Here is a 16,875-nt window from a genome sequence, read left to right as displayed (position 1 = left end):
AAAACACACTAAACCTAAAATATGTCTTTACCTGAACATTTCTAAGTTTCTCTAGACTTTACAATCAGGCTCAATCAAGACCTTACATAAAAAGAATAATTACTTATAATGTAAATTTTTTTTTGCTTTGTTTTGGAATATTCTGCAAGAGTACGGACCTATGAAATATCAAATTCCATTTTTTAGCATGACTAGAAATTCATAAAGCAATAAATACATAACAAGTAACGAGAGCAATAAAGATTGATCGACACAATAAGTACTAAGAATAAAAAATTTCGGTGCGAAAACAGCAAAGGAAAACAACAACATGAATAAATAAAGGTGCAGACCTACCAAATAACAAATTACATTTTGACAAAACTAACAATTTGAAGACACAAACTAATAAATAAATAACAAGTAACAGATGCAATAATGAACTATCAACTAACTACAATAAATACTACAGAATAAATACAGATCAAACGCTCGGGAAGCTAATAGCCGTCCTACGAGGAGGGGATCTCCGCCGGCCGCAGAAAGCCATCCCCGGGGAGGCTCTCGTCCAAATGTAAATTTTTCGGTGGCAGTCTTTATTTCATGGTGGGTCTTAAGGGGGGGGGGTCAGTGTAGTAGATTGATGGATAAAAGTAATGGATGGAAATGGGAGTGCGATATGTGTGTAGTTAGTGATTGAATTCATTTTTTGATAAACACAGACAGATACACTTTATACACTAAAATTAACAGTGTTAAAATCAAGAAATAAAAATTCAGTATGCATTGACAAAATAAGCTTCAGCTGATAACCGATAATACAATTCGACTTCACATTTTACTTTAAAACTAAAAACACACTAAACCTAAAACATGTCTTTACCTGAACATTTCTAAGTGTCTTTAGACTTTTCAATCAGGCCCAGTTGTCAGCATGCGCAAGGTGGCATCGGCGTGTTTCCCTTGCTGCGTAAAAGCATCCGACCAGGAATCGGACGTCGGAAGCTACTTCGAGTATGTCGTCCACAACCACTACATATACAAGATGAAAATACCGAAGCCCGACAAGCAGACAAGAGGCGATAGACAGATATTTCGAAGAAGGAAAAGAAGAGGTAAATATTAAGTTTTGGTTGTACGGAAAAATGATTAACTGGAAAAATGGAATTGTATGGAAGAATACTTCTCGTCTTAGGTTGGCTAATATAATTATTAAATTATTGTAATTAGTGTTATGTATGCAGGACGATCCTCTTACATACTTCTGAAATAGCGTAAAAAGAAAAATCTTATAAATTTATAACAATGTATAATTAATTATGCGTCAACAAAATTTCTTTCTTAGTTCGTTTAGTAATTTCCGTTTTTTTTCTGACTTGATGAATTTAACGTGTAATTATGATTTTAGGTATCCATCCAGATTACAGTCGGTCTAATACGGAGGGTGATCTCCGTATTGTGAAAGGCTCGGCCAGTGTGAGGGACTATAAACGCAGATCTTATCCAAAAGACGTATACGGCGAACCAAAAGAGTTTTCCAGCGAAGATGAAGGCGATTGGGAAGGTGATCGTTTTTCAAATAATGAAAGAAGCTACTCGGCCGCAGACGTGCCGAAGTATTCAGCTACAACGTCGCCGTATTGCAATGAAGATTCACTCACTCCTGGAGATCAAACGCACGACTCCAACTCGGCGTCAGATCGTTCCGACTCTTCCAAGCACATCCCACGTTACAAAGATGGCCCCGATGTTAGAAAGAAAAATAAGAAGAACAATTTCACTAGTGTGAGCATTGCAGATGCTTCCGGTAACAAAACACTTCTTAGACGCATTTGACATGTGACAAGTAAACAAATGAATACACATATTTTGTATTTTCTTCCTATTTGATATTAAAATGTGGAACAAACATTGAACAATATCTTTCAATTAATTAAGGCTTTTAGTTGAGATAAAAAAGTCAGTGTCACGGGCGGGATTCGAACCCACGATCTTCGGCTCTACCACGAGTTATCGTGACCTCGATCCATTCGGTTCGAATCCCGCTCGTGATGCTGACTTTATCTTAACTAAAAACCTTAATTAATTGGAAGATCTTAATTGGTCAAGCGGACCACAAAAACTAGTGACTTGAACAATATATTCATCTGACTTTTATCACGGTCATATATATATATACGTAGTAATATAAGTTTAACATTTTTAAGTATGAAGCGTTCTATGTGTATAATTGTCTCTAAATTATAATGTAAATGCAATTAATTATATTGATGATGTAAGGTTTGGTTGAGTCAATAAAATACTTGGGGATTCGAACTCACGACCTTCGGCTCAATACGCCGCTGCTCTAACCACCTGAGCCATCGTGATTTCCATCCATTCGGATACCAAATCTTCATCTCAACCTATCGCCTTTCGAATTTTCCATCTTTTTGCCATATTTTCAAATATCGTGTATTCAGGATTCGATTCTCGGTGACTTAAAAAGTACCAGCAAGGATCTGCTAGCGAAGGAAGTACTTCTTTAATTATTATATTAAAACATATATATGTGTTTAGTAGATAAAGATTGGTTGATTAATTCCGGGGATTTTCTATTCATAGACTGGTATTAATGATATACACTGATAGACAAAAATAAACGCACCAGCCTTTCATTATCATGCATTTAGGTTTACTCACATTTCGCATACCAAACATTTTTCCCCTTTAATACCGAGTACCTCTGGGACGAATCAAGTCCGTTAAACGCCTTTGCATTCCTTGGAAAAGATTTCTGATACAATCCTGAGGAATTCTTTCCCATTCATCACGAACAGCCGTTTCCAACACATCTAGGGTGTCATGACCTGGGTTTCGCCGTCGTACTCGTCGTTTTAGTCCGTCCTAGAGACGGGAAAGATGTTCCTATTGAAACAGTTCTTTTTATTGAACTAGTTATATATACGTTATATATATTAGTTATATATATATTTATACCTCTGTTATAGGTGATCGATAAGGCCGTGCAATGTATATAAAGGTTTCATTTCTCAGTGCAACGTAAAACAGAGAGACCTGGTACATGACTTTTATTTTGACATTTCTCATAATGAATATACCAATGATGAATTAAATACTAATATAAAGCAACGTATTACGAAAATGAAAACAAAAATAATTTTAATTTATGGTTTTAAACTGAGAATTAATCTACTCTCAAGTCCCTTGAACTGTTACTTATGTGAGAGTGAACTATTTTCAACCTACAAGTAGCGGCATCTGTGGAATGATTTATCTTGTTAAAACTGTGGATGTGGTTAATCCCCAGGCTTTTATAAAGATCTGAACCATAGACTTTACTGTGGAAATGTGTCCTGAACAGACGAATTGTGGAATTCCATATCTTGCTTAGTGCATTTTAGTGATAACTTGATGGTTAACTTTTGGTAGCTTTTCCGGTGTGATCCAATGGTTTTAGTATCAATATATAAATTAATACGTACCTTTCCGAACCTCTGCACGTATAAGTTTTACAAGAATGTTGTAGATGTAATTTTTTCAGGGTATGGCATACTGCGCCCTTTGAGGGCTATTGTATCCCCCGTTCTCTGCCTAAAGCACATCGGTGAGTCCTATTTCATCAAAAAACTTGATTAATAGGCCCGGTTTTAATGGTTGAAGCTCTTCTATGGTCACATTATACATCCCAAAACATTTCCTCCTGCGGTCTAATGTAGCTCCGCAGTTTGTTAGTAAATGTGTTGGTGTCTCTTCTGCCTCCTTGCAGAATCTACATGTGCCATCTTGGATTGTTCCAATTTTCTTTAGGTGTCCATTTAATCTACAGTGTCCTGTTAGAAATCCTGTTAGGATTCGCAGTCTGTTCCTGCTTCCTTTGACACATTCTGTGATTTCTTTCTTGCCAAAATTGGTTAGAAGATTCTTGGATTGTCTATGTCCAATGAGTGAATTCCATTGTTCCTTCATTTTCTTTTTGTCCTTCTGTCTGAGACATTTGTTAATAGTGTGGATTCCTATGCCACAGAAGGGTTCGGGTCCTATCAGCGGTGTGGCAGCTCCTTTCCTTGCAAGGGTGTCCGCTTTCTCATTGCCTTCTACTCCCATGTGTCCTGGGACCCAGCAGAGGCTGACTTTATTCTGCGTACCTAGTGTGTTTAATTTGTTTTTGCAGTTCAGCACCATCCTTGAACTAATGATACTTGAGCTTAGTGCTTTGATGGCTGTTTGAATATCTGACATGATAGCTATATTCTTATTTTTGTATCGTTTACTTAGATTGAATTGGATACATCTTTCAATTGCGTGAATCTCAGCTTGGAAGATACTGGTGTGCTTTCCCATGGGTTCTGAGTATTTGGTTCCGGGTCCAAATACTCCTGCCTCCGTACCTTCTTGTGTTCTAGATCCATCTGTGTACCAAAGGATGGTGCCATTTTTAAAGGAGTTATTTCCCTTTCCTTCCCATTCCTTTTTGGTGCCCAGATATATTCGGAATTTTTGGTTAAATTCAAACATCCTGTTCATGTCGTCTCTTGGAGCCATGAGTGATGGATGGTCTTTCCACAGTTTGTTTCTATCTCTCCGTTTCAGTTGTATTCCTGTTGGAGGTTTCTCTCTGATAAAGTTGATTGTGGTTTTTTGTACTGTCCTTTCTACCATGTGATGTAGGGGGATTAGTCCTAATATCTTTTCGACAATGTTTAAATTACCTTATTGTTGACACTATAACGCTGCCACCAGGTTTTGAGGTGTATCACAAAAAGCAAAGTGGTAAAATATTTTAGGTTTTTTTCCCCGGGTAAACAATAACAGTGCAGAGGCCAGATCAGGATAATAGGGCTTACCTTAGCTTCTTTAATTTTATCACAGCTTGTATTGAAACATGAGGTTGGCTGTTATCGTGCAGCAGGCTCCCTAGTAACATTTCTGTTAACAGGTCTGTTTATTAATTTATTATTATTAGATTCAGTTTCGGTTAATTTGTTGGCAGCTCGTGTTTAAATTGGTTTGACTTTGTAACTCTGTGGAAAAAATATTAGGGTTCTGCTTGTGTGAAAGACTCATAGACATATGACTACTGATGTGAACAGCGTCGATCGCCATGAAAGAGCCATTCTTCGACTATCTAGAAAAGAAATGCATCTTTTTTATATAACCAGAGAAATGCAAATTACTAAAAATTGGCTACTGAGGTGCGATTAGCCATACCGGGCCCCACGTGAACTTTTTAACTTTAACTGTCTTCTAGCGAACTTAAACTTTTGATTATGAAATTTGAATGATTACACCAAGACGAATAGGAACAAGTATCTAGTTGTTATTCCCACCTTACCTAGTATAAGTTATGGGCTGTGGTAGATAAGCTAGTAGTTGTATCGTAGTTGAATTGTTAGATGACCCCGCGAACGGTTTGTTCCATTTCCCACTGTTGGCATGCAATTTCGGACACTTCCCCGCCAACAAAAGAAATTCTGTTCATTCATCGACGTATTCTGGTTAATATGTATAAAACTAATAGTGATTTTTATCACGTGTACTCTAGGCGTTTAAACTGCTAAATCATTTCGAAATTAAATTTCATTTAATGTCCATAATAAACAACCTAGTTGAAATAGATGTATATAGAAAACCCACAACTACAGACACTATGATACCAGCGGATTCTTCCCACCCATGGTCCCAAAAGGCTGCTGGTTTCATTTGGCTCATAGACCGGATGTTAAAACTTCCGCTAACACCTGATAACTATAAAAAAGAATTAAAAACTATTAAAACCTTAGCAAAAAACAACGGGTATCAAGAAATATTTATTGATAGGTTGCTAGTTAAAAGAATAAAAAAATTAACTTTAAACGAATCAACAATAGGACTCAGTCACCCCACCACAAATGAATCATTAGGTTTCCGTTGTTTGCCATACATTGGTGAATTATCGGAAAAAGTTAGTAAAATTTTTAAACAAGAAGGTTTTAGAATAGCTTTTAGAAGTACGGGTTCACTTAAAAACATCCTCTCAAAACCTAAAGACAAAGTAGACAACTTGGCAAAAAGTGGGGTTTACCAACTCAATTGTAATGATTGTGATATTAAATATATAGGACAAAGCGGTAGAGAAATAAAAACAAGAGTAAAAGAACACTTGCCTAAATCGAGCAAATTTTCGGAATTTAAGGACCATCTAAAAGAAACAAAACATAATTTCAATTCAAATTTAAATACAAGAGTGTTACATAGTTTCAACAAAGGGAAAGAACTAGATTGGTTTGAGAAATTTGAAATTAAAAAATGTAAAATTGAACATGGTGATAAATGCATTAATAATATAACAGATTTTGATCTACCTCCCATTTTAAATATGTACATAAATAATATCAAACATCCAAATAATTAATTTAATTATTTTAATTGTTATTATTTTTATAGTAATTTATAGTAATATTAAGTATTTATTATTCTAATATTTATTTGTGTTATAATTTCCACGCTTCGCACGTTCAAATTGAGCGTCATAAAAAAAATCAGGTGATAATTGGAACGTCGCGTTGGCGGAGGTATCAGCGGTTCATTTTGGCAATTCATGTCGAGAGACGTGGTTGTGGAATTCCTTCAACCTGATGATGAGCTAAAAGGCTCGAAATCCGGATCGTTGCAAAACAACTTACTGTGAGTAGGAACTATCCTTTTAAAAAGTATTAAACACCACACTCACTCCATCATTTATCATTTCTATTAAATTTCATTAACTTTGATACCATTGATTTCAAAATTGTGAATCGATGTTTATGTTAAATGACTTTTTAAATTAATACTTAACATCTTTCTATTAATTAAGATTTTTAGTTGAGATAGAAAAGTCAGTGTCACGAGCAGGATTCGAACCACGATCTTCGGCTAAATACGACGCTGCTCTACCATTTGAGCTATCGTGACTTCGATCCACTCGGACACTAATTTCCCATTTCAACCCCACCTTTTGAATTTTTCCTCCTAAGGTGGGGTTGAGATGGAAAGTTAGTTAGTAGATCTAGAAAAAATCGAAGTGGTTAGAGCGTATCTAGCCGAAGGTCGTTGGTTCGAATCCCGCTCGTGACACTGATTTTTTATCTCAACTAAAAACCTTAATTAATTGAAAGATATTAATTGGTCAAGCGGACCACGAAAACTAGTGAAATTAATAATTAAATTTTTAATGTGCCAATCAGTGTGTTGAAAGTTCGACGACTGAGTCTTTTCTATCTTTTTCTCTTCATCTCTGAGTGTTTTTAATAATTTAATTTCTTAATTAAACTCCTTAAAGATTTATGTTGGATTAAATCACCTGGAAATATATAGTTGCCAATATTTGCTTTTCTGAAACGGCCGTCCGCCTTCTAAAAGAGCCGTTAATCCGAAGCGAATGTTATAATAATAAAAGTTGACATCAACTTGTCTGGTCTGACGTTTAAGTGCGACGAAATTCCAGTCTGCCGATATAGCTCCTATCTGGCTATTAATCCCGAAGGAGATTGGAATCAGGTGACGTCCGTCCTTAAAGGAGCCGAGTTTTCGCACTAATCCCGACACCCCTTTGTCAACTTCATGGTTTACAGGCCGTGGCGAAATCCTCTCGGAATTTCTCATTATGTTAACTGTCGTGATGCTATCAAAGTTAGATTTGATAACTTTTAATCCCCTCGGCCTAATAGGACGCAATTCTGGCCTAGATCCGGCGAAAACGTTATTAAACTGACGCCTCGGGAATTTAGCCACTAGTCTTGCTCGGGCCTAACACTACACGGAAAGTAATGATAATAACCTTATCATGCTTACGATTATATTGACCTTTTAAGGCGTTAGATCGTTCGATTGATGCGAATTCGATTTTCCGTATGATAAATCAATCTCCACGTCGAAATCATTTCTTGCACCAAGGAACCTCAGAGTAACGCCTAATTTTTTTCAACGAAAAATTTATCGTGTTTTTATGCTTACAGAGTAAAAGTTTCATCCATCCTGAGCAACTTGCTGAATCCACATTCATCAGAAAATATACTTTACATTCTTAATTTTGTTAAATTTGGTTTTACTTTTGAAACAAGAGAACGCAGTTTATTCTTAAACCAGCAGTTTCTTGTTTACGTTTAATTGTACGTTTTACGCATGCTTTCAGTAGCAACATCTTAGAACAGGCCAGTGGCAAGGTAAGCCTTAAAAATATATTGTCAATACATCTGATTTGGAAAGCTATTGATATGGTGGATGGAATGGATTGATGTAATGCTGTAAATCCGGTTTGACATATATTTTATAAGTCTTGTATTGTTCTTCTCATGTGCCTATTATTTCGTATTTTATGTGAACCTGAGAAGATATTACGAGCCTATAATTTGTCGTCTTTTAAAATAGTACAAAATGTGTCAGATTTGAATTCTGAGGATTGTCAAAAAATGCCTAGAAGAGACGTATTATTTATCTAGTATAATATTACACATTAGGTGCCATCATATTGTCAGTGGTCAAATTCGGTGGCATCATACCACGATTTGAAGAAGGTGGCATCATGTTGCCGTGTTTGAAGTTGGGGACATAACATTGGCAGGAGTCGTAGTTGGTGGCATGATTTGAAGCTGGGGGCATCATATTAGCGGGAGTCGAAGTTGGAGGTTTTATCATCCTCTGGTGAACTCGATTCAAGCATCATATGCACGATTTGCATCTGTACCGATCCCTGTTCGGCAATTATGCGTACCAGTGCTATGCTGATTGCTATACTCAAAAGCGGTAGAGCTCAAGTGGTATAGTAGCGGCGTATCTCGCCGAAGGTCGTGGGTTCGAATCCCGCTCGTGACACTGACTTTTGTACCTTTACCTACTCTACCGCTAGAGCTATCGTACTCCGATCCACTCGGACACTAACTTCCCATCTCTACCCCACCATTTGAATTTTCCCTCCTTTTTGCCATTTTTAACCTTAATTATTTGATAGATGTTAGATCGACAATGTAGACACATTCTATCTGTTAGGGCAAAGGTAACCAAATGGCAGCTATGAATTTAACAACTGTTTTTTGTTAACACGTATTTTTATTCTTAAATACGCATTAATTAAATCAGAGCAGTACATGTTTATGTCCATTTCGGACCTGTCCTTATACTCTCAGTAGATACATCTCCCATCCTATAATGTTGTAGGCTGTTAGACTTTAGTAGACAAGGAGGTACGAGTTGAAGCGTATCATTTGTTCCTACTTTTGGAGTGCATCGATAGCATTTTGAATGAAAGAGTTGTTCAATTTTCATTTTTTATTAACTTCAGGCACCTTATAATTTAACCAAAAAATAAAACCAAAATAAACAACAACAAGCCTTCAAGGACTGTTATAGCTCTATTTTTGGTTCTACCAATCGCCACTGGCAGCATTGCGGAAAAATGAACATTTAACATGATAAGAAAAGAAGGGGGCGTTCATGATTTTACTGGACATTTCACTGTTCGTGTTAACACGAGTTAACTTCTTATAAACATCGCGAATACCACTAATATTATTGTCGAATGTTTTGATGTTTTGAATGCCCCCTTCACGTTACTGGACATTTCTCTATTTGAGTTAACACGAGTTAACATCTTACAAACATCGTGACTCCTAATATCATTCAATTTCATCATTTCCAGAGCCAACTTGCGGAATGTGCTAATTGGTTTTGAAATTGTTTTCTTTGATAAAACAACAAATTTAAGTAAAAATTAATTATTCATTTCGTTTTCTTAACAGCATGGTTTTAAATCGAGAAGATAACGCGCGGAAAGATGCTTTCGCCAACGACGGAAATAGCGTCCGTTGCATAGCCCAAGACCTAGGTCTACCATTCACCAATGTCTACAGCGGTTTAGGGACACCGGATGTGAGACGATCGAAGAGTGGTCGACCGCGATGTATGACGGCGAGAAACGATCTTTTATTGTCCTTACCGCACTACGGAACCATCATTTAAACGCTTCCTTGATATGTAGTCAACTCCAAACGGTCCGTAAGGTGAGCTCTAAAACAATAACTAATGGAGAGGCATCGAGTAGAAAGGCAAATCAGCCAGGAGACGCTTGAAAAATGGGGGCTGTACTCTTCAGAGATGACTTTGGATTTTGACAATCAGATGACTAGACCGTGTGTGGAGAACGCTTTGCTTCATGTGCTTCAATTGTGAATCATAGCCGTTGAAAGATGGTCAGTCATGGGGTGGAATCAACAAGGTAGAGAGAGAGAGAGAGAGAGAGAGAGAGAGAGAGAGAGAGAGAGTGTGAGTGACAGACAAAGAGTCAGTGAGAGAGGGAGGGAGGGAGGGAGAGAAAGAGTGCATGCTAACGTGTTAGAATTTTTTTAAACTAGTTATGAAATGTTCCAAAGGGATGTTTCAAGTCTTGCTGTTTATAATATATTTCCTTTCGCGTCCATTTCCATCTCCATCATCCTCTTCAAGGCGTGAATGTGTTCCGGTGGGTTCTTGTGAAAAGTTTAATTGGTGCCCAAGAGTCATTTTCCACGTGGCTATCCACAAAGTAATAAATCCGGGGCCAGGCGGGGTACGACCGGGCCGATCTTTTGTGGATATTTGTCGAGATGAAGGGCCCCACCCCCGTTTTATATTCAAATCTCCCGGCACGGATAATTATTATTTCTCGGGGTGAATTATGAAGGGGCGCATAACTTGTGGAAGTCTTCTGTTTTCTTTGCCTTGAATTTCCATTTTCCGTACGCAAACTTATCTCCTCACGTCGCCTTTAAATTTATAGAGCTTTCGTACAAATAATTTAACAAACTCGAACCAACAAGTTTTTGAAACGAATACAGCTTTCATTTTCTACGAATAGGACACACTATCAAGCTGAACACTCGATATTCTATAGTTTGGTCACTTTGTGGAAGGGTTGGAATAGATTAACAAATGTTTTTAGCAACAATCCAAAAATAGGATTTCGAGCATTAAATGGTCATCACCAGGCTGAAATTTACAAACATGTCACTCAACGTGAATTGCAGGAGTGACTTGCAAACTTGCAAAATTCACTGACAATGCGACGTTCCGAGGAACAGCTGTTGTCTCATGCCGCACAATTTTGAAGTGCGAAAAATGGGGATGTAACATAACGCAAGACAATGCAAAAAATAATTTATTTGATATACATTGTATACGTTATTTTGAGAAATAAAAATTAAATAATGGAGGAGAAAATAATGAAATATAATGTAAAATTTAAATTAATTATTCTTTCTGTGTAATGTCTTGGTTGAGATAAAAAAGTCAGTGTCACGAGCAGGATTCGAACCCACTACCTTCGGCTAAATACACAGCTACTCTAGGTCGTAAGTTTGAATCCCACTGGTGACACTGACTTTTTTATCTCAACCAAGACCTTACATATAAAGAATAATTAATTGAAAGAAGTAACTTGGTAAATTGACCATTAAAACGTAAATGGATTAATTATGTAAAATTTGCAGCCTGCTGTTAGTATGGTTAACTTGTGCTTAATAGTAGGAGTTGTGAGCTGACAATAGTTTTATGCATTATAAAAAATTACTAATTTTTTACTAATTAAAAATTTTCTTCTTTAATTTTATGTTAAAAAATTAATTTATCATAAGAGAAAAAAGAATTTATATGAATTTTGTTGTGATGAATACATCTTAATACCACATCACATTATATTACAACAAGTGTTTACTTTATGAGCAATATTTTACTAAAGAATTTGTGGTTGTAGTGTACTGGAAGGCCATAATAGGGAAAATACAAAAACATAAATACATCAAAATAATTGTTTGACTTTTAGCACTTTAAAATCAATGTAAAGTTGCTTAGTGTTGTCCCTTCTTTGTTTATTTAGTAATATTTTTATTAATGAATATAACTAATAACTAAATATTATGTGTAGAGATTATACCGTTAATCGATAGTTATTCAGATATCGTGAGATGCGGTCGGGTGACAAACACTTTGAGCCCTGAAGATGATCTCAATAAAATGTCGAAACGTTGGCACGATAAAGAAAATGTTTTTCTGAAACCTACATCACACCCGCCCGCATCTCACGATATCTGAATAACTAAATATTATTCTAATAGGTATATACTGTAGAAAAAAACAATTTTAAATTAGGGGTTAATTTTTATGTCAAATATTATTTAAATACATGTTCAAAATTGGGGAGGGATATGGGGGTAATGCTTTGTTTTATTTAGATGGTTCTTAAATTCTGAAAAAATGTTATTTTTACTCAAGTGTTCGTTAATCTCGTTTTACTTACCTTACCGCTATGTATTACATATTTGATATTGCCATCATAACGAGTAAGTTTGTAAACCCTGCTTTTTGACAAGTGGTCAACCTTGTTTTTAGGATTTGAGAGGTTGTTCCTGAGTAAGCACGTACCCTAACAGCTGCTCTAAATCCTTCTCGTTCAAGAATTTTACCTAGTCTTTCCGATGGTTCCCCAATTCAAGGCAAGCAACGAAAACCTAATAATTCATTTGTAGTGTGGTAGCTGAGTCCGATTGTTGCTTCTTTAAAAGTTAATTTTTTTAAAATTAATTTTACTAACAACCCACCGATAAATAATTATTGATATACATTGTTTTTAGCTACAGTTTTAATTGTTGTCAATTGTTTATAATTATGGGTGTTAATGGGATTTTCTATGAGCCAAATAAATCCATCATCATCATGGATCCGGGGTGAGAAGAATCTGCTGGTATCATAGTGTCTTTAGATGTGGGTTTTCTATATATGTCTGTTTCAATTAGGTTATTTATTATGGACAGTTTTAAGTATAAAAAGTTTAAACAACGAATTTGATTTATTCCATGTAAAATTTATACGAAAGAATTAATTAATTGTAGGAATTCTTTTAGATCCTATATAATTTCCGACTATATACATAGAATATCGTCTACATAGCATTCCCAAAAAATTCTATATTTATCTAATTTATTGTTTGATTTGAAAATATTAAAAAAAAGTTATCCATGATTTTTTCGGCACAACGTGGGGATAATGGAGACTTGAAAACTCTTTCATTTCGTAAAATGTATTTTTAAATAATAACAATAATTAGATTCTAGGCATAGGTTTAAGAGGTCTATTATACCTTTTTTACAAATTCGTTAATTCTCTATAAAAGTTCTTCATAAGTTTTTGTTTTATTAGTTTAGTACAATCTTCTATATGGATTTTGGTAAATAAATTAGTAACATTAAATGACTCTAAAATACAGTTGTTAGGTATATTTATGTCCTGTAACGGTTTTATCAATTCTAAAGAATAATTAATACCAAATGTAGGTTTGAAATTAGTGTGGGTTTTAATTATTTTATCTATTGTCATCGCGAATTTGTGGCATAGAGAATTATAAAAGGACTCTACTGGCTGTATAGGTTGAAATGATCAACATGCTGTTTAAAAAAAGAAAAATAACTCATGCCGAAACCTTCAATGTTATAAGGAACGGTCAAAATCTGCAAAGAAAATAGATATAAATTTCTAAGAGGAAAAAGAAGATAGCTAATATCAGTTACTAGCAAAGACAGTCATAGATCAAATTTGGAATTAAGCATTTTTCAACAACAACATGACATGTCCAGATTTATGAAATTATTTTAAACTCATTATCAGTAAGCAGGACAACTACATTTAATAGAAATAATAAATTAATCTTTATGTTAGGTATTGGTAGAAATGAAAAAGTTAGTGTCACGAGCGGGATTCGAACCCACGACCTTCGGCTAGATACACCGCTGCTCTACCACTTGAGCTATCGTGACTTCGATCCGCTCGGACACCAACCTCCCACCTCAACCTGGGATGGGAAGTTGGTGTCCGAGTGGATCGAAGTCACGATAGCTCAAGTGGTAGAGCAGCGGCGTATATAGCCGAAGGTCGTGGGTTCGAATCCCACTCATGACAGTAACTTTTTCACTTCAACCAATACCATACAGCAAGATCAATTTAATCGAAAGAAGTTATTTGGTCAATCGGACCATTAAAGATAATGGAAAAATAATAAAAGTGGGGTGTATATTTCTAGTCACTTTTTGTAAAAGATGGTTCTACTTTTGAAAAGATTTTTTGTGAAATTTGTAAGTAAAACCATCCTTTATAAAAAGTGAATAAAATATATCATTGTATAGTAAAGCATTGGGCAATAAAACATTTGAGTAGGTAGAGAAAATGCAAAAGTATTGTATCAACAAGATTTTTAGTTGAGGTAACCATGTTCCGATTATTAAGAATATTGTAGATACAAATGTAAATCTATTTACACGCTATAAAACTGAATTTATTTTAAACTCTTTTTTTAAATTTAAATTTCTACTCTCACTGTCATGGGGAACTCGATATTCCGCCATCGGCGCTATGCTGTACGATGAACATTAATCACACACTCACGATAATTTAGTTATTTAAAAATATAACATAAACATATACAATTAACTATATACTTAGAGTATACTATATTTATAAGTATTATTATATTACATGCCGACGTTTCTCTTAAAAAACGGAACAGGAGTCCTAAAATTTGACGGGCCGCTTGTGTCAGGCAGATATGGCAAATCATGAATTTATTTTGGTATAATTTTAAAACTATTAATAACAGTAACTATTGGAAAGATAAGTAAAAAAACTCAGTCGGTTTCATGAATGGCAAACGTTAGTAATATGTATGTAATTTAAATGCTAAATATGTGTCAACAGAACGGTGGCAAAGATAAATGGAAAATATGTAAACGTGAAGATAACATAAAAGAGGGCTTGTCATCAGAAAAAAGAACAAATTTTTTATCATACATAAAAAAACTATTACCAAATTTATATACATATTTGATGTTGACTATGGTTTTATAGAATGGATTTTTAAAACTAGCCTGGAAGGTTTGAAATTGAATAATTTTCAGATAAAAGTTAACAATGCCTGCTATAAAGAAGTTGTACATATATTCCAACGGGAAAAGTGCACTATTGAGTGAAATAAAAACCAAATGTTTAGGAAAAAGAGATTAGTGAGTGAAATTTAATACATATTTGAAAGAAATGACGTAATTTATTATATTAATTTGTTCTAAAAGCATTACCGGAAAGAAATTACTTCGCGAGTGAATTTAATTATTGATTGCGTAAACATTATTATCCTTAAACTTTATTACAATGTGGAAAAGCCTTTGCTTCAAAGTTGTTTCAGAAAACAATTTTTTTTTATTGTTTTTTTTATACACTAAAATCATCATAATTGGACAATGGAACTTGGGTGGATTACAAATTGTACGTATTTTAAAGAAATGGCGTTTTATAATTATACTAATTTGTTCTAAAAGTTCTAAAATTACCGGAAAGAAATTACTTCGCGAGTGAATTTAATTAATGATTGCGTAAACATTATTATCCTTCAACTTTATTACAATGTGGAAAAGCCTTTGCTTCAAAGTTGTTTCAGAAAACAATTTTTTTTAATTGTTTTTTTTATACACTAAAATCATCATAATTGGGCAATGGAACTTGGAAGGATTACAAATTGTTGATATGCAGACCAAAAACTTATAACAAATTTGTATAAAAACCAACTTCTTCACAATGTATATTATATACATGATGCACATTACGTACATGATACTTCAATGAATTCAGTAACACAAAAATATAACATTGTAATAAATATGATTTAAAAAAATGTAAGAATTAAACGACACACTTTTACACAAATCTGAGTAGAATTAGAAAAATGTTAATGAAAAATAATTACTTAAAATCTTATCGAAAGAGCTATAAAACATCAACGTAAGGCATTTTACAAAAATCAAGAATAAGAAAGAAGAAAATGCAAAAGAGGAATTTCCTTAATATTCAGGATTCGTATATGTACATGGATTAACAAAGGTATTAAAAATATGCAAACTAATTTTTATAAGCCAATGTAAAGGACAAAGGAAGACATAAATTTTGAGGAGGTAAGTTAAGTAAATAAACAATAATAAAAAATTAACTGAATTAGAGAATATTTTGCTCAACTAATTAAGGCTTTTAGTTGAGATTAAAATGTCAGTGTCACGAGCGGGATTCGAACCCACGATCTTCGGCTAGATACGCCGCTGCTCTACCACTTGAGCTATCGTGACCTCGCTCCACTCAGACACTAACTTCCCATCTCAACCCCACTTTTTTAATTGTCCCTCCTTTTTGCTATTTTTCAAATATCGTGTATTCTCGACGACTAATGAAATTGCCACGGAGAGTTTTAGTGAAGATATACTTCATTGTAACTTATTAAATTCACTAGTTTTTGTGTTCCGCTTGACCTTGAATTGACATTTGAAAAATGGCAAAAAGGATAGAAAATTCAAATGGTGGGGTGGAGATGGAAGTTAGTGTCCGAGTGGATCGAGGTCACGATAGCTCAAGTGGTAGAGCAGCGGTGTATCTAGCCGAAGATCGTGGGTTCGAATCCCGCTTGTGACACTGACTTTTTATTCAACTAAAAGCCTTAATTAATTGAAAGATATTAATTGGTCAAGCGGACCACGAAAATTAGTGAATTTTGATCAACATGGAAAATAATAGCATAAATATTAAACAAGTACAAAACAAATATGTGAAGGATATACAAATATTTTAGAAATCTATAAGATTGATTTCAATTTAAAAATTTAAAAAAACATGAAAAAAATCGTAAACCTAACTTATATAATGAAAAAAAAAAAAAAAAAAACGAAAAAAATAATAAAAACGAAAAGTAGTAAATATAGAATTTTGAACTTAAGGATAAATTTCAAAGAAATATGTAAAAATTAAACAAACCAGACACAAAATACCATAACTAAAAAACGCCACTCATTTGGTACACGTAATCCATGAGAAACCTACCCC

The 16,875-nt window shown here is 34.6% G+C and overlaps 1 protein-coding gene and 1 non-coding gene across 2 annotated transcripts; both read left to right on the top strand.

Annotated features, from left to right (window-relative positions):
- The first annotated feature begins 602 nt into the window (after positions 1-602).
- LOC106662093 lies at positions 603-1,846 on the top strand. Its single transcript, XM_014385902.2, has 2 exons — positions 603-1,094; positions 1,388-1,846. Exons 1-2 carry the CDS (start codon positions 914-916, stop codon positions 1,813-1,815), a joined length of 609 nt encoding a protein of 202 aa, XP_014241388.1. The 5' UTR covers positions 603-913; the 3' UTR covers positions 1,816-1,846.
- Positions 1,847-13,847: 12,001 nt separating this feature from the next.
- Positions 13,848-13,920, top strand: Trnay-aua. The gene has a single exon. It is a non-coding gene; the product is annotated as a tRNA-Tyr (tRNA).
- The last annotated feature ends 2,955 nt before the right edge of the window (positions 13,921-16,875 follow it).

The sequence above is a fragment of the Cimex lectularius genome, unplaced genomic scaffold (assembly GCF_000648675.2).
Source record: "Cimex lectularius strain Harlan isolate CLEC.00 unplaced genomic scaffold, Clec_2.1 scaffold19, whole genome shotgun sequence".
Taxonomy (NCBI): Eukaryota; Metazoa; Arthropoda; class Insecta; order Hemiptera; family Cimicidae; genus Cimex; species Cimex lectularius.
This window is presented reverse-complemented; position numbering and strand designations above follow the sequence as displayed.

Excerpts from the sequence above, each read along its gene's own strand:
- LOC106662093 (XM_014385902.2), top strand. The coding sequence starts at position 914 with ATGCGCAAGGTGGCATCGGCGTGTTTCCCTTGCTGCGTAAAAGCATCC. Across the intron at positions 1,095-1,387 it reads TCGAAGAAGGAAAAGAAGAG|GTATCCATCCAGATTACAGT; the intron begins GTAAATATTAAG and ends TTATGATTTTAG.